This window comes from Aulonocara stuartgranti (assembly GCF_965226115.1).
Source record: "Aulonocara stuartgranti genome assembly, chromosome: 12".
Lineage (NCBI taxonomy): Eukaryota > Metazoa > Chordata > Actinopteri > Cichliformes > Cichlidae > Aulonocara > Aulonocara stuartgranti.
Genome location: NC_138948.1, coordinates 9780222 through 9794837, shown reverse-complemented (window position 1 = coordinate 9794837; position 14616 = coordinate 9780222). Strand labels below are relative to the sequence as shown.

At 43.1% G+C, this 14616-nt stretch overlaps 1 protein-coding gene across 2 annotated transcripts; it reads left to right on the top strand.

Annotated features, from left to right (window-relative positions):
• Positions 1-2510: 2510 nt before the first annotated feature.
• On the top strand, positions 2511-14598 carry LOC309719410 (uncharacterized protein; the record flags this gene model as incomplete). 2 transcript variants are annotated; one of them, XM_082555524.1, is made up of 6 exons in its annotated part: positions 2511-3187; positions 3294-3375; positions 3467-3529; positions 3652-3714; positions 3831-3997; positions 14458-14598. In XM_082555524.1, the coding sequence occupies exons 1-6, from the start codon at positions 3172-3174 to the stop codon at positions 14568-14570; spliced, it is 504 nt and encodes a 167-aa protein (XP_082411650.1). In that variant the 5' UTR covers positions 2511-3171. The 2 variants fall into 2 exon arrangements, with proteins under 2 accessions (XP_082411650.1, XP_082411649.1); XM_082555523.1 differs by lacking the exon at positions 14458-14598 and having other exon boundaries at positions 3831-4371.
• Between the last annotated feature and the right edge of the window lie 18 nt (positions 14599-14616).

Below are 14616 nucleotides of genomic sequence, written 5' to 3'. Positions count from 1 at the left end.
GGGGGGTTCCCCGGAGGCATCTTCCTTGGGGGGCTCAACCCGGGGTAGCGGTCATGTCCGGTTAGGGGCTCTGTTGGCTCTCCGGTGACTGTTTCCTCGCGGCTGCGTGCAGCGGGGCTAGGGGAGGGTCTGTGCTGACGGACGTGGGTTACTGACCTGGTAGCCTGGCTGCCCCTGGGTGGGTCCGGGATGGGCGTGAGGTTCTGGGGGCGCTCCGTCTCTGGGCTGGGACCCGGACCGGGCCTCGGGGGCTTGGGTCCTGGTTGGTGTGTTGCCGGGGTTGTGGGCGGGTGGGTGCATGGGGGCCCAGCCCTGGAGCAGGGTGCCGCCGGTGCGTCGAGCCACCTGGGGGGCTCTTCAACTGGTGGGGGAGATTGTCACATCTTGCAGGAGCTTTCCTCTCCTCAGGAGCTGCCTCTGCAGGAGGGGGAGATACAGGAGAGGTGGAGGAAGATCTCAGCCTGGGTGTTTATTGTCTTATGTAGTCTGGAAGATGAGTGGATGGTGGGGTGGGTGCAGTTTTCTCTGTGGTGGGGTTGGGTGGACTGTCCCGGGCTCTGTGGGGCCGGGCGGCGCTGCTGCACTAGGCCCGGTCTGGATGGGCCTGGGCCCCCTTTCCCTGGCGGGTCGCGGAGTATGGGGGTGCCTACTGGGGTCAGCGGGGGAGCTGGCCCCAGGGAGGGGTCACTTGCCCCTCCCTTCCTTCCCTCCCCATCTCCAGCTGCCTCCCTCTTCCCGCTCCACCACAACCACCCACACATGCAGGGCCTTGGAGTAGGGGTATGTCACCAGGGTGCAGAGGAGGCTACCCCCCCCCGTCCCCTTCTGGCTGCCTCTGCCTCAATTTTATCCCACAACTTAGACATTCACATTACTCACACTCTCATTACACATACATATAGGATCTTGGGGGTGAGTAGTAATACGATGGCACCTATCCAAGATGGCGGCCAACTGAACGATGGCACCTATCCAAGATGGCGGCCAACCAAACCGGTTTGAGAACCGGTTTGACCGGTTTCGTGCGTGTGCGCATGCGCGTTCAGTAATTCGATGGCACTAGTCCAAGATGGCGGCCAACCAAACCGATTTGACCAGTTTCGTGTGTGTGCGCGCATGCGTGTTCAGGTGTGGAAATACCACAGGGTATCAGAGGGGTTATATGAGTTTATGTGTTTTTAACGGGGTTTTAATTTAATCAAACCATAGGGTTTTTAATTAAACTATTTTTTCACTTAGGTGTATCGCAACATTCAGTTATGCATGTGTTCTTAAAAGCAATTCTTTGTTTCTTGTTTCATTCTTGGCGGAGTGGAAGCTGTTTTGGTTCACAGTGCGCCTTAACAAAGAGGGTGTGCTCTAGTCAAAAGTGTTGGTAATAGTGTTTTAATCACACTAATTTTCTAAATCTGACAATGTCTCAGCTTGCAGTGAGGCATGCATTTTATTTTATAAATGGCACAAATGGGAATTTCTTCTGAATGGGTGATGTCAGCATGTTCACAAGCGTTTCATTTAATCAAACCCCTAGTTTTAATTTAACTAGTTTTTACACATCTACTGGGGTTTCTTTCCAGGGTTGATGCGATCATTTTATTTAAAAATCGGGATTTCGGAATGTTGAACTAAGAGTGAGACAAAGCCAGCCAGCTAGTTTTTAACACAACAGATAGTCGCAAATAGCATTCAGTCCTTTAGAAAATAAATGCTATAAGCAGCCAGTATCGCTCTTTTCATCAGCCCTTTAGAAAATAAACGCTACAGTGATACTTCTAAAACCAGTCGCCCAGACCCGCTCCAACTTTTCAACAGCTGGCTAATTGTTTGAATTTGTTCAGGATTGTAAAAGCCCACTGCGGGTATCACTTAGTTGTTGAGAGTACCATGCGAACAAGGGCCCAACCTATTGTTTAAAGTGGCCAGTATTGGCTCTTTTTGTAATTCCTCGACAAGGTAAATGGGGCAGTTGGTACCAGTCGGGTGGTGACCCAGCCTATTGTCTGAAGTATCGGCTCCTTTGTAATTCCTTGAGAAGACAAAAGCCCTGTAGGGTCTCATTTAAATTGATTGGAGACATCTTGTTTCATTCTTGGCGGAGTGGAAGCTGTTTTGGTTCACAGTGCGCCTTAACAAAGAGGGTGTGCTCTAGTCAAAAGTGTTGGTAATAGTGTTTTAATCACACTAATTTTCTAAATCTGACAATGTCTCAGCTTGCGGTGAGGCATGCATTTTATTTTATAAACGGCACAAATGGGAATTTCTTCTGAATGGGTGATGTCAGCATGTTCACAAGCGTTTCATTTAATCAAACCCCTAGTTTTAATTTAACTAGTTTTTACACATCTACTGGGGTTTCTTTCCAGGGTTGATGCGATTATTTTATTTAAAAACGGATCAAACGGGCCATTTCTTCTGTAAGGGGTTTCATGGTTTCAGAGTAGTTTTTAACACAACAGATAGTCGCAAATAGCATTCAGTCCTTTAGAAAATAAATGCTATAAGCAGCCAGTATCGCTCTTTTCAAACTAATCGTCTTTTAAATACACTCATTTTGTGATTCTGGTGTCACACCATGCACCGATGCAAGCATTTTATTTATTTAAAAACGGATCAAACGGGCCATTTCTTCTGTAAGTGGTTTCATGGTTTCAGAGTAGTTTTTAACACAACAGATAGTCGCAAATAACATTCAGCCCTTTAGAAAATAAACGCTACAGTGATACTTCTAAAACCAGTCGCCCAGACCCGCTCCAACTTTTCAACAGCTGGCTAATTGTTTGAATTTGTTCAGGATTGTAAAAGCCCACCGCTGGGTATCACTTAGTTGTTGAGAGTACCATGCGAACAAGGGTCCAGCCTATTGTTTAAAGTGGCCAGTATTGGCTCTTTTTGTAATTCCTCGACAAGGTAAATGGGGGCAGGTGATACCAGTCGGGTGGGGACCCCGCCTATTGTCTGAAGTATCGGCTCCTTTGTAATTCCTTGAGAAGACAAAAGCCCTGTAGGGCCTCATTTAAATTGATTGGAGACATACCTTTCTTTTTGGAAACACCCACCCTATATAAAAAACACGCTCAGAGCCCGATACCCTGAGCCATTTACGCCTCAAGATTCGCTGCAGAGCACACCATTTTCTTTGCGATCATCAACACTAACATCGTTCTTTATAACATGGACATCGTAAACGGTAAGTAAAACAAAACCTATTATTGGATTTTTAAAAAGTGTTATGTTAACATATTATAGGATATTCAAACTATCTTTTTTTCCTAAAACAAAAGCTTAATTTTTAGGAGTTCGGGAGAACGGCCCAGGACCCTTTTCTTTAGAAACGGGCGCTTTTACAGCTGGAACTAGTTCTCTAACAGGCACAAGGTGTGTACAGCATTACTGGATTTTTAAACGTATGTATGTTTTAAACTAGCGATTGTTTTAAATTATGTAATAACGTTTTTGTTTGTTCCAGGGTTAACAAACTGAGCAGGAAAACATTCAGACACCGCTACCACAGAGCCCTACCTTACATCAGGTGTGTATACAAATTCAAATTCAAATTTTATTTGTCACGTACGGGATGTATAGTTGTGTATTTTTTTTTAAAGGGGTTTAAACAATTACAAATGTTCTAAACTGACCGTTTTACACCTACAGAGCCACGCCAGAGAACCGGGTGTGTGGAGAAGCAGGACCATCCCGAATAACGCACACTACAAGGTAAGCATAGGCATATATAAATTAGATAAAAAGAGATAGAGAGGGAGACACGCTTATTCAGTTTGAAATGGGTACATGTATAATATGTTTTAACACATGTCTATCTATCTTCACAGACTGCAGAACAGCACCCCTCCTCATAATGATCAGGACACCATACGATTCCAGACGTTTTTGGAATGTTTAAGCAGTATCGACCTCCCAGAACAACAAAAACCTGGAGCTTTGTGCAACAGTGGAGAGTCAGAACCGATCTTCATCAGCGAACCTGCAACACCCCCGAGTGAGTGGCTACCACGCGATTTCTCTGATGTTTTTGAGTACAGCATGTCAGATTTTGATCTAGTTCATATACCCACCACCCCAGAATGTGTCAGAAATAGCGTTGATTCACACATAGATTTCGAAGAAGACGGCATAACAGACTCTCAAATATCAGCGGCGTATGATGCTTACATAAAGCTTCCAGACGCTCAGCCTGCTGAACAAAGTCATATAGCTTCAATAGCTTCAATAGCTGATAAATTATGTTTGATTGAAGCTAGACTCAATCAATACCACCAAGAAGCACAGGTACAAAGGCAACAGTTTACCAAACTCATAAACAAAGTGTGTAGTACATTAGACAACATCTGCAGCAAAATTTCAAGTCCCTGACTTTTAAAATCCAGACCATGGACCCTCCAAATAAATTATTTAAACATAATAACGGAACCTCCACTCCTGTTAGATGTTTTGACTTAGAGACTTTTATGCAGTGGGCTGAAGAAACAGATAAAAAATTAGACGATATTATAGCTAGACTTAATAGGGTGCCTGCATCAGCCTCATCCGATACACATCCTTGTCAGACTGTTCCTACGTCTGCTATTGCTGATGGGGCTATTGTTGCTAATAATAGTGATAGTACAGCTGGTGTTGCTCGGGCCGTTGCTGTTACTGATGCTAACCATATAGCTTGTGCTGCTGGTGATTTTGCGTCTGATGCACAATCTAGCCGGGTCACCTCTGCTGCAGCTACTGCAGTTGTTATTGAGCCCGTTGTGCAGTCTGGGTCCGGCAGCCGCTCTCAGTCACACATTAGAGAGATACCTAATTTTAATGCTCGCGAATTGCGTGAACGCCTTGATTTTAGGGGTATAAGTCTCGATCATCCAGAACAAGTGCCGGCGCGAGTGCGCGAGTGCTTAGCCAATGTGATAGACAGAGCTGTGGCGGGATCCCAACAGGGCAGTGTTCTAAACGTGGTCCTGCGTGGCCCCTCGCTGGCTTCAGATGTTCAGGCTGTTTTAAACGCTGATGATCGGTATGATCCGGAGCTGTTTCTCGATCAAATTGCACAAGTTATGCAGAGTAATGATGAATCTATCGGTGATGATGAATTAGAGTTTATTGTCACGGTAGCTCAGAACAGTAGTGGCGGGTCTCGCTTAAGACTGGCGCACATACCTTATGATGAGATTCTCTCAAAGAAAGGCAGACATTTATACACACCAAACAACACAAACAACAATTTGTGCTTCTCCCTATGCATAGCACATTCATTAAACTCATCATCCTCTGAGCATGAAAAACTTGCTACAGCTAAACAGATGCATGCTGAAGTAGGTCTATGCGACACACAGCAAGTATCATTCTCTGATGTCGGTAAATTTGAGAAGCACTTCAACATTAAGATTGTAATCTATTACCACACAGAAGGGCGTAAACGCCTGGAATGTTTTTACACACATGAAGAGCCAAACCCTAACACGTTGATGATGTATCTCCATAATCAACATTACCACCTGATTTTAAACCCGACCGCTTTTTTGGGGGGATCCTATGTGTGTAATTTCTGTTACAGTATATATAATACACCATTACAGCACAGCTGTAAACATAGATGTAACACATGTTACACACTCTGTCAACATCACAGGGGACCCACAGTGAAATGCAGCGACTGTAACCGCATCTGCAAATCACAACACTGTTACCAACAACACAAATTACCTGAATTAAAACACAACATGATCCCCTGTGATAATATGAAACATTGCATGCACTGTGGCACCACATATAGAGAATCCAAGAAATTGCCACACAAATGTGCGCAGCCTAGATGCGAGCACTGCCGCGAACCTAAATTAGCAGGAGACTCCGACCATCAGTGTTTCATACAGCCTGTTGAAAAACAGAAGCCTAACGATAAATACATTTTATATGATTTTGAGACGCGGTACCACAACGGTAAACACGAGGCTAACTTTGTGTGTGCGTCTGATCTGAAGGGCAATAAGTTCACATTTAATACATTAAAGTGTGTGGAGGCGTTTGTGCAGCATTACAGACGCCCAAGGTTTCGTGGGTACACTTTCATAGCACATAATGCATCTGGCTTTGATAACTACATACTCCTCGAGTACTTTGTCAGACAGAGCATAACACCTAGTGTCATAATGAGCGGCAGCCGTGTGATTTTAATGCATGACAGGGACTATGACCAGCGGTGGATTGATTCGTTCAGCTTTTTGCCCATGGGCCTTGCCAAAATACCCTCTGCTTTAGGTTTTCAAGACCTGCAGAAGGGCCATTTCCCACACAGGTTTAATACGAGGGATAATGAGCGTTATGTGGGCCCGTACCCAGACCCCTCCTTCTACGGCTATGAGCACATGTCTGAAAGCGATAAGGTGCGATTCATGGAATGGTACCAGGTTGCCTCACAGAATCCCTTTGATTTTCAGGCTGAACTCAGGCGTTACTGTGTTAACGATGTTGATGTCCTGCGTAAAGCATGCATCATTTATCGTGACACGCTACTGGGTTGTACTCAAGTTGATCCATTCATGTATACCACCCTGGCTGCATTTAGTATGGGTGTGTATAAAACGCTGTTTCTGCCTAGAGACGCGCTCGCTCTCACGTATGAAGGGGCATACGTTGAGCAGAACAAGACGTTTTCTAACGTCTCTATTGAATGGCTTCAATATGTGTCCCACACCACCAACAAAGTGGTAAAACATGCTCTCAGAGGAGGCGAACAGAGGGTTGGACCGTATTTTGTGGACGGTTTTGACCCCACAAGTAATACAGCTTATGAATTTGCAGGATGTTTTCACCACGGTTGTGTTAAATGCTACCCCGAGAGTGAAGTTAATCCTGTCAGCAAAGCATCCTATGGACTGCTGCATCGCATGTTTTGTGACAAAGTTGATGCACTGAGATCACAACACAGTGTGAGCGTAATAGTGATGTGGGAGTGTGAATGGGCTGCCTTGAAGCAGACAGACCCTGCAGTTGTGGCTTTCATGCATACGTACAGAAAGCCAGAACGCCTGAATCCCCGAGACGCCCTTTTTGGCGGTCGCACAAATGCTCTAAAGCTGTACCACAAGACTGCTTGTGATGAAAAAATATTTTACTACGACTTCACCAGTCTCTATCCCACAGTGCAGTCTAAAAAAGACTATCCTGTAGGACACCCTCAAGTCATTTACACCAACTTTGACAAGCTAGAAAATTATTTCGGCTTTGTTAAATGCACAGTGCTCCCACCTAAGGGTCTTTTTCACCCCGTCCTACCCTACAGATGCCATGGAAAACTGATGTTTCCACTCTGCAGCATGTGTGCTGAAGACCAGAACCAGCATACTGCATGCGGGCACAGTGACAGTGAGCGGGTGTTGAAAGGCACATGGGTCTCATTTGAGCTTGAAAAAGCTGTTGAGAAGGGATACAGGGTTCTTGCTGTTGATGAGGTGTGGCATTTCCCCAATAAGACCGACACATTGTTTAAAGACTATGTGAAAGCCTTCCTAAAACTCAAACAGGAGGCCTCGGGGTATCCTGAACATGTGAACACACCTGACGAACAGCAGAAGTACATAGACGAGTATTATGAGAAGGAGGGAATAATGCTAGACCCATCCAAGATTTGTGTAAATAAAGCTGTTCGTAACTGTAACAAGCTGTTGTTAAACTCGTTATGGGGTCGTTTCAGCATGAGGTCAAACATGGCATCATCTGAGCTCATTACAGACCCTTCCAGATTTAGCCAGCTAATGTTTAGCGACCAGTACGACGTGCGTCAGTTTTGTTTCATCTCTGACGACGTCGCAATGGTGCAGTGGCGCCACGCTGATGGTAGAGCTTCCCGTGTGAAGGACGTTAATGTCTTTGTCGGGGCCATGACCACTGCACACGCCAGACTCATGCTGTATGATTTGCTAGACAACTTGCAGCAGCGCGTGCTGTATTGTGACACGGACAGTGTCATTTTCACGGCACGCCCTGGCGAGTGGATGCCTCCTCTAGGTCCGTTTCTGGGGGATCTCACAAGTGAATTAGATTGTGGAGAGGATGGTGTGGAGGATTACATAGCGGAATTTGTTTCCGGTGGGCCAAAATGTTATGCGTATCACACATCGCTGGGCAAGACCCAGGTCAAATGTAAAGGCGTCACACTGAATGCATTAAACTCGAAAGTTGTCACCCACGACTCCTTGAAAGGTTTAGTCCGCAAGTTTGTAGCCAATCAGACATCAGACGCACACCTAGTTGCCGTGTCTGATAGCATCAGACGCGATAAAAAGAAGCTTCATTTGAAGAATGAAACCATTGTGAAAAAAGTTAAAGTTGTTTACAATAAGCGCCGTGTGCTCCCAGACTTCACAACCCTTCCTTATGGATTTTAAATTAGAACAGGGGTTTGACGCCCGGTTGCAGCATCCGTTCAGCATGGTGGTCAGCGGTCCCAGTAACTGTGGCAAGACTTTTTTTGTTAAAAACATAATTGAAAACTCTTCCAGGATTATATCATGCAGCATTGATAACATTGTGTATATATACTCATGCTGGCAGACACTATATGACCAGCTTCTTAAGATAAGAAACATAAACTTTGTTAACGGTATACCCGAATCTCTTGCTGATGACACCCTTCTGCCTGCAGAAAAGAACAATTTGTTAATTATAGACGATGTGATGAACGATGCAGCTAACAATTTAGAAGTACAAAATGTGTTCACAAAGTATGTGCATCATAGGAATTTGAGTTGTATATATCTAGTTCAGAATTTGTTTATTCAGGGAAAATCCAGTAGAACCATTTCCTTGAACACTAATTACCTAATATTGTTTAAAAATCCGAGAGATAAATATCAGGTTATGCTTTTAGCCAGGCAAATGTTTCCGGGTAATACTAAATATTTTATAGAAGCGTTTAATGATGCCACATCGACAACATACGGGTATCTTTTAATAGACTATAAAGCTAAGACCCCGGACTATTTAAGACTCAGAACAAATTTACTGTCAGACCGTCCGGTTGTTTACATTCCAAAACAAAAATCAGCAAAGAGGTGAGAGGATGTCATCACGCATGCGGAGGAATCTGTCTCTGTTGGAGATGATATACAGGGCTCCTCCTACTCTACGCAGAGTTATTATTAGTAATTCAAACTTAGATTTTATCAATGCATTGTGTGAGATAGCCTTTAATGTATTGCATGGTAACATTCCACTGACCAATCAGCAGTACAAACAGCTAAAAAAGAAAAAAACAATAATCAGACTGATTGCAGACAAAAAAATAAAATCTTTGAAAAAGAGAAAGACAATCAACCAATCTGGAGGGTTTTTACTGCCGTTATTAGGGGCTGCAATCCCTTTCATAACCAGTCTGATAGCAAACAGGTGAAAATGGAACATGTGCAAAAGATGTTTTTGGTACCCCAACACCAGTTGGACTTAATAAAGCAACAGCAGCAGCAGCAGCAAACAGGCACCATCAGACAACAGTCTCAGAACGAGTTGGACAAGGAGATGTTACAAGTGTTACAAGATTCTGACATAGATGTGTATGAGAAGGCTAAAAAATACAGCGATATTCTCCAAAGATACCTCACCCTTGTGAGACAAGGTGCCCGTGAAAAGAATGTACTGTCTTTATCATTACCTGAACAATTTAACAGGGATGTGCAACCCCAGGCGGCGGACACATTGCCTGTTCATGGTGATGCCGGGGTGCGGGATCTTGTTGCGGAGAATGTTTTAACACACATACCTAAAAGGAGTAGGAGGAATGCAGAACTTATTCTATCAGCGGTGAACCGTTCGCCACACTTGATCTCTTACAATGACAAAGGCGAAATTGTTGTTGATAAACAAACCATCCCTGGTTCACACATTTATGATCTAATTAAAGCCGTCACAACCACACACACACCTTCTGAGGGTTTGAGACCTATCGGTTGGACAGAGTTTTTAAAAGCTTTCTCAGATTTAAACATACCGTTATCAGCCATATCTAACACAGGCATACGTAAGACCGTCGCCTTGTATAAAACCGATCACACACTGTCTGAAGACCGTGGTTTTTTAAAACACACACCAAAAAAGAACACCCCCGGTGGACCGCTGCGACATAGTACACTAAAAAAAATAAAGAATAAAAAAAACAAAATAAAGGGGGGTCCTGTAGAGTGGTTGGATTTTTGAATTCAGGTTTTTTTTCTTATTGCAGAAATTGTTTTTCTGCTAAAAATATTTGCTGTTTGGTGTTTTTCTACTGTTGTGTTTTTTTTCACTTATTGCTGCTAAATTGTTTTGTTTTATTTTCTTTTATTACTGTTAAATATTTTATGTCTTTTATTACTGGTTAATGTTTGATTTCTTTTATGTTTAAACAAAGTATGTTATGAATCTATATATATATATACGAGATTTGATAATAAATACCATTGACTCGATTAAATCATGCTCTCATGTTGTTTTTATTATTATTCTCATTAGTACATATCAGTATCCACATTGCACACACACATAATCACTGCATACAGCAACAGGTTGTATGTTGTTGACAAATCGACACACCATAGCATCATTACAAATTAAATCAGACCCATACATGTTAAGCAGGCGGGCATAAGATACACCATTTTGCATATGATATAAAAAAAATACACAATGTTGACCGCATGTGATGGAGAAGTCGTTCTGCACTTGTTTTCCTGAATATAAAACAGTGGAGCCGTTTTTTAGAAGAAACATCTTTATTGCTGGGGGAAAACTGTCTAACGAGTGACCAAAACTATCAAAAAAATAACCGCGTCTGTCTCTCGAAATATAAACAGCAAGCCAATGTTCCCCTGGCATCGTAGAAGGGTGGGTGTTTACAATACACATAGCAGGGAGTCTTTGAAGCCGTTCAGTGGTTAGTTGATCATAGGCTAACACGCCTAGGAAATGTGTGTTTTTATTGATAATGCCGCCGACCACGGCTGATAGTTCTATAGTGTTCATGACCGTTTTTGTCTCAATAGTAGTCCAAGAGCACCTGTCTCATGTTAGATATTTCAATGACTGAATCAAATACAGAATAACACAAGAGGTTCACTGTACGGGGTAGTGGATTTCTGAAACGGGTTTCCAATCTCACGTTCCCAGTTTTAATTAACGACACATTCCCTGAATGTCCTTCGTCAGCTTCCAGATTGAAACAGAATAAAGTGTAGCCGTTACCAAAGTCGTCACGTGTTATGGCCAACGATCTGTCCTTTAAATGTCTCCCTGTGGTTTGTATCAGCTGGTAAAATTCTCTGATATAGTGTTTTCTCTGGAAATTTGGCTGGAATGGTTTAGCAGGATAAGCCTGACTATCAGCATATAAAGACATAAATTCTATATCGCAGTTTTCAAAATGAAATGGATTACGCTGGTAGGAGCCTGTGTATGCTTCATTGTCTATGAATGCAATGATGACAAATTTAGGTATCCTACCCATAAATAAATTGTCATTTGTTGATATTCTAGCCCCTGCAGGTATGGAGAAGGTCTTTAAAGATACTCTGTCTACCGTGTATTTTGCGTTTGCATGGTGCAATGCCTTGCTGTGTGCAAGTCTGACGCTAGGTGATACACTAACTTTCTTGACAAAGAGACTGGCTGAGACAATTTTAACTCTGTATGCATTGGCATCCGCTGTCATGAGAGCAAATTCGTCTTTAGAGCGCACAAATTTCAGCGACAGGTCGATTCCATTAAGTAACAGTTTTTCTTGAAAAAACAGGTCTGCATGTACTGGTGCAATCAATTCAACAATACTACTATTTGCTGTGTAGCCACCTCTGGTCATCAGACCCTGGTTCTCTCCTTCTATAGATGTGTCATTCATGTGTGATGCTGTATCCTTACAGAATAACCCGGTGCTGAACTGTGTGTCTAAAGTGTCCTTATTATAATTGATAAGACATTCTATCACACCTCTGTATGGATATGTATTGGATGATTGACTAATGAGCCGGTCTCCCAAATTAATATCGACTTGACTAAATATGCTGCATCCAGGATAATTAATAAATCCTACATTAGCGTCCCTAGCCAGGTTTGAGCCATCAGCGTTTGTGATTCTCACCCGTGTGTAGATATATGAGTCATTTAGATCCAGGTAATCTTCACCCGACGATGAGATGTAAAACTCGATCGGCCCTCCATCAGTGATTGCAGATACAGGTGGGATTTCAATAAATGTACTTTTCTCAATGCTAGTCTGTGTGTATGGGACAGTAAAAAGATCGAGCTCTGTTTTTACACATTCTCCAGAATGACTGTGTAACAGTGCCATTTAGAATATGTCAAGCGCTGCAGTTTTTGAACGAGTGGTTCTGGGTCTCTTCACTCTGCGTGACGGTGTCCGTTTGGTGGCTCTCCTGCTAGGTTTTGTGGTTTTACGCTTTTTAGACAACGGCTGCCCTGGGGGTGGGGTCTTAGATGGTTTGGGCGTATACACATACAAGCCGTTACCGTCCTGCTTAGTGGTTGAGGGTCTGGTTATGTTGGTTATGACATCAGACACTATGCCCGATGCGGCTGTTTTTAGGTGTGGTTTGACTATGCTGACTCCTTTTTTAAACAGCGGTACTGCAAATCTAAACAAGCTACGGAACAACCCACCCAGACCTGTCCCATATTGTGTACTGGTCCCAACATACCCTCCGAGCTCTCCACCAGCCTGTGATAAGTAGTATTTTACATATTTTGAGTCATCAGAGTTGTAGACGGCCATCCTTTTTTTTTCAAAAATGCTGTGTTATCGGTCGGAAGTGTAACTTGACAAACACTTTGCCGTATAAAAAGGGTATGTGTTGATTTCGATCGTCTTTCAAATCAATTTCTATGTCGTCGATTAATGTCTTTGACACAGGTGTGTAGTGTGGGCTGTCAAATTGTAGAATAGGCAACCGGCGGTCATCGTCTGTAATATTTATAGCTCTTAATAGCCTCGCGTGGGCGTCACCCACAAGCTGGTAATCAACGATATCTGCATAAATAAAGATGTTATATTTTCCCCCGTATATGTCTGCGGGGTGCGGGGCATATGTGTTTTTATAATGAAGTGCAAACGGTTCTCCTGTTTTGAATCCTAGGATTTCCGCCAGTCTCCCTCTAAATGTGAGAATAGTCCCCCTAGGCCCCATAACACAGGCATGGTTACTAACGGCGTTGTACTGCATTTTAATGTCTCCAGTGGCTTGGTGCTGTTGACATTTAAAATTAAATTCTTTTATTATCTGTTCCACAGATGCATAATGGCCCACAGACAGTTCGATCATGGTTATGGCTATGGTTCCATCTTTGACGGGGTCATGAATTTCCACTTCCGAATCTGATTGTGGAAAAGTCCGCCATATGCGTGGGTACTGTATCTCTATAACAGCGACCTCATATGGCTGATCCAAAACAATAGGTTTTGCTAGCTTTGTTCTAAAATTAGATATCTTATTACCTGGGTAAACATGTGATGAAGCATTCGAGAAGAGGCTTACATAGAAGCCTGCATTGTTGTTCTTTTTATTCATGCTTTCTCAGTCTATGCTCAGTGTTGAATGAATGTGTGTAGAGCTGCGTCATCTGAGTTAATTACGCCTCAACGATGTCTTTTTCTGGAATCCACGAATTAAAGCTGTTGGGCCATCCTAGCCATTTCACTAGCACCTGCTTTTTCCGACCCACTTTTTTTCTAGCCAATATGTTTTCAATTTTAAATGTTTTGTTTTCATCAACAACCACACGTTGTATCTCAGGCTCATAAAATGAACCTTTCAATACCTCTCCTGCTAGATCCACTAGTCTGTACACTGGGGGCAGTCTCCCTATACGTTCCTTGACTGTGAAAATCTCATCGGTGTAGGTCTGCTCGTATCCTTTTCGAAACTTTCCTCTCAGTTTTGATATTCGTACAGTGTCACCGATATTAAATTTAAAGCGCAGTTCCCTCTGAGGCCTCGTTTTGTACAGCGCGTTGAAGACCGACTTCTCATTATCCTTATTCACCTCTGCCGGAGCCATTTGGATAGATCTGTGATAAGCATTGTTATATGCTTGTGTGAGATCTGGTATGATATCTACATATCTCCGGGAGTTGGCTGATGTTAAGTACTTCCACATTCTACCCTTGAAGCTACGATTGAATCTCTCGACAATACTGCATTTAACCTCGCTAGCTGTTGAGAAATGCTTGATATTATATCGCTTCATTAGCTGTTTAAAGGTTGCATTATAAAACTCTTTGCCTTCATCTGTTTGTAGTTTCACAGGGATCCTACCCTCACTAAGTATATCTTCAAAAGCAGCTGATACAACAGACCCTGTCTTGTTTGTTAGGCATCTAACCCATGCGTATTTTGAGAATACATCTATACATGTTAGCAGATATCTCACATTATCATTATCTGTCACATATTCACACATGTCAACCAGATCGGCTTGAAACTGTTTGTCGACCCCTGTCACCAATACTCTATTTCTGGGGAAATGGATCCTCGCAGGTTTATGGAGTGTGTAGGTGTCGTCTTGTTCTAAATAATGTTTGACCTGAGATAGTGGAGGTGTTACACCTGATGCCTCCCCTGCCGCTAT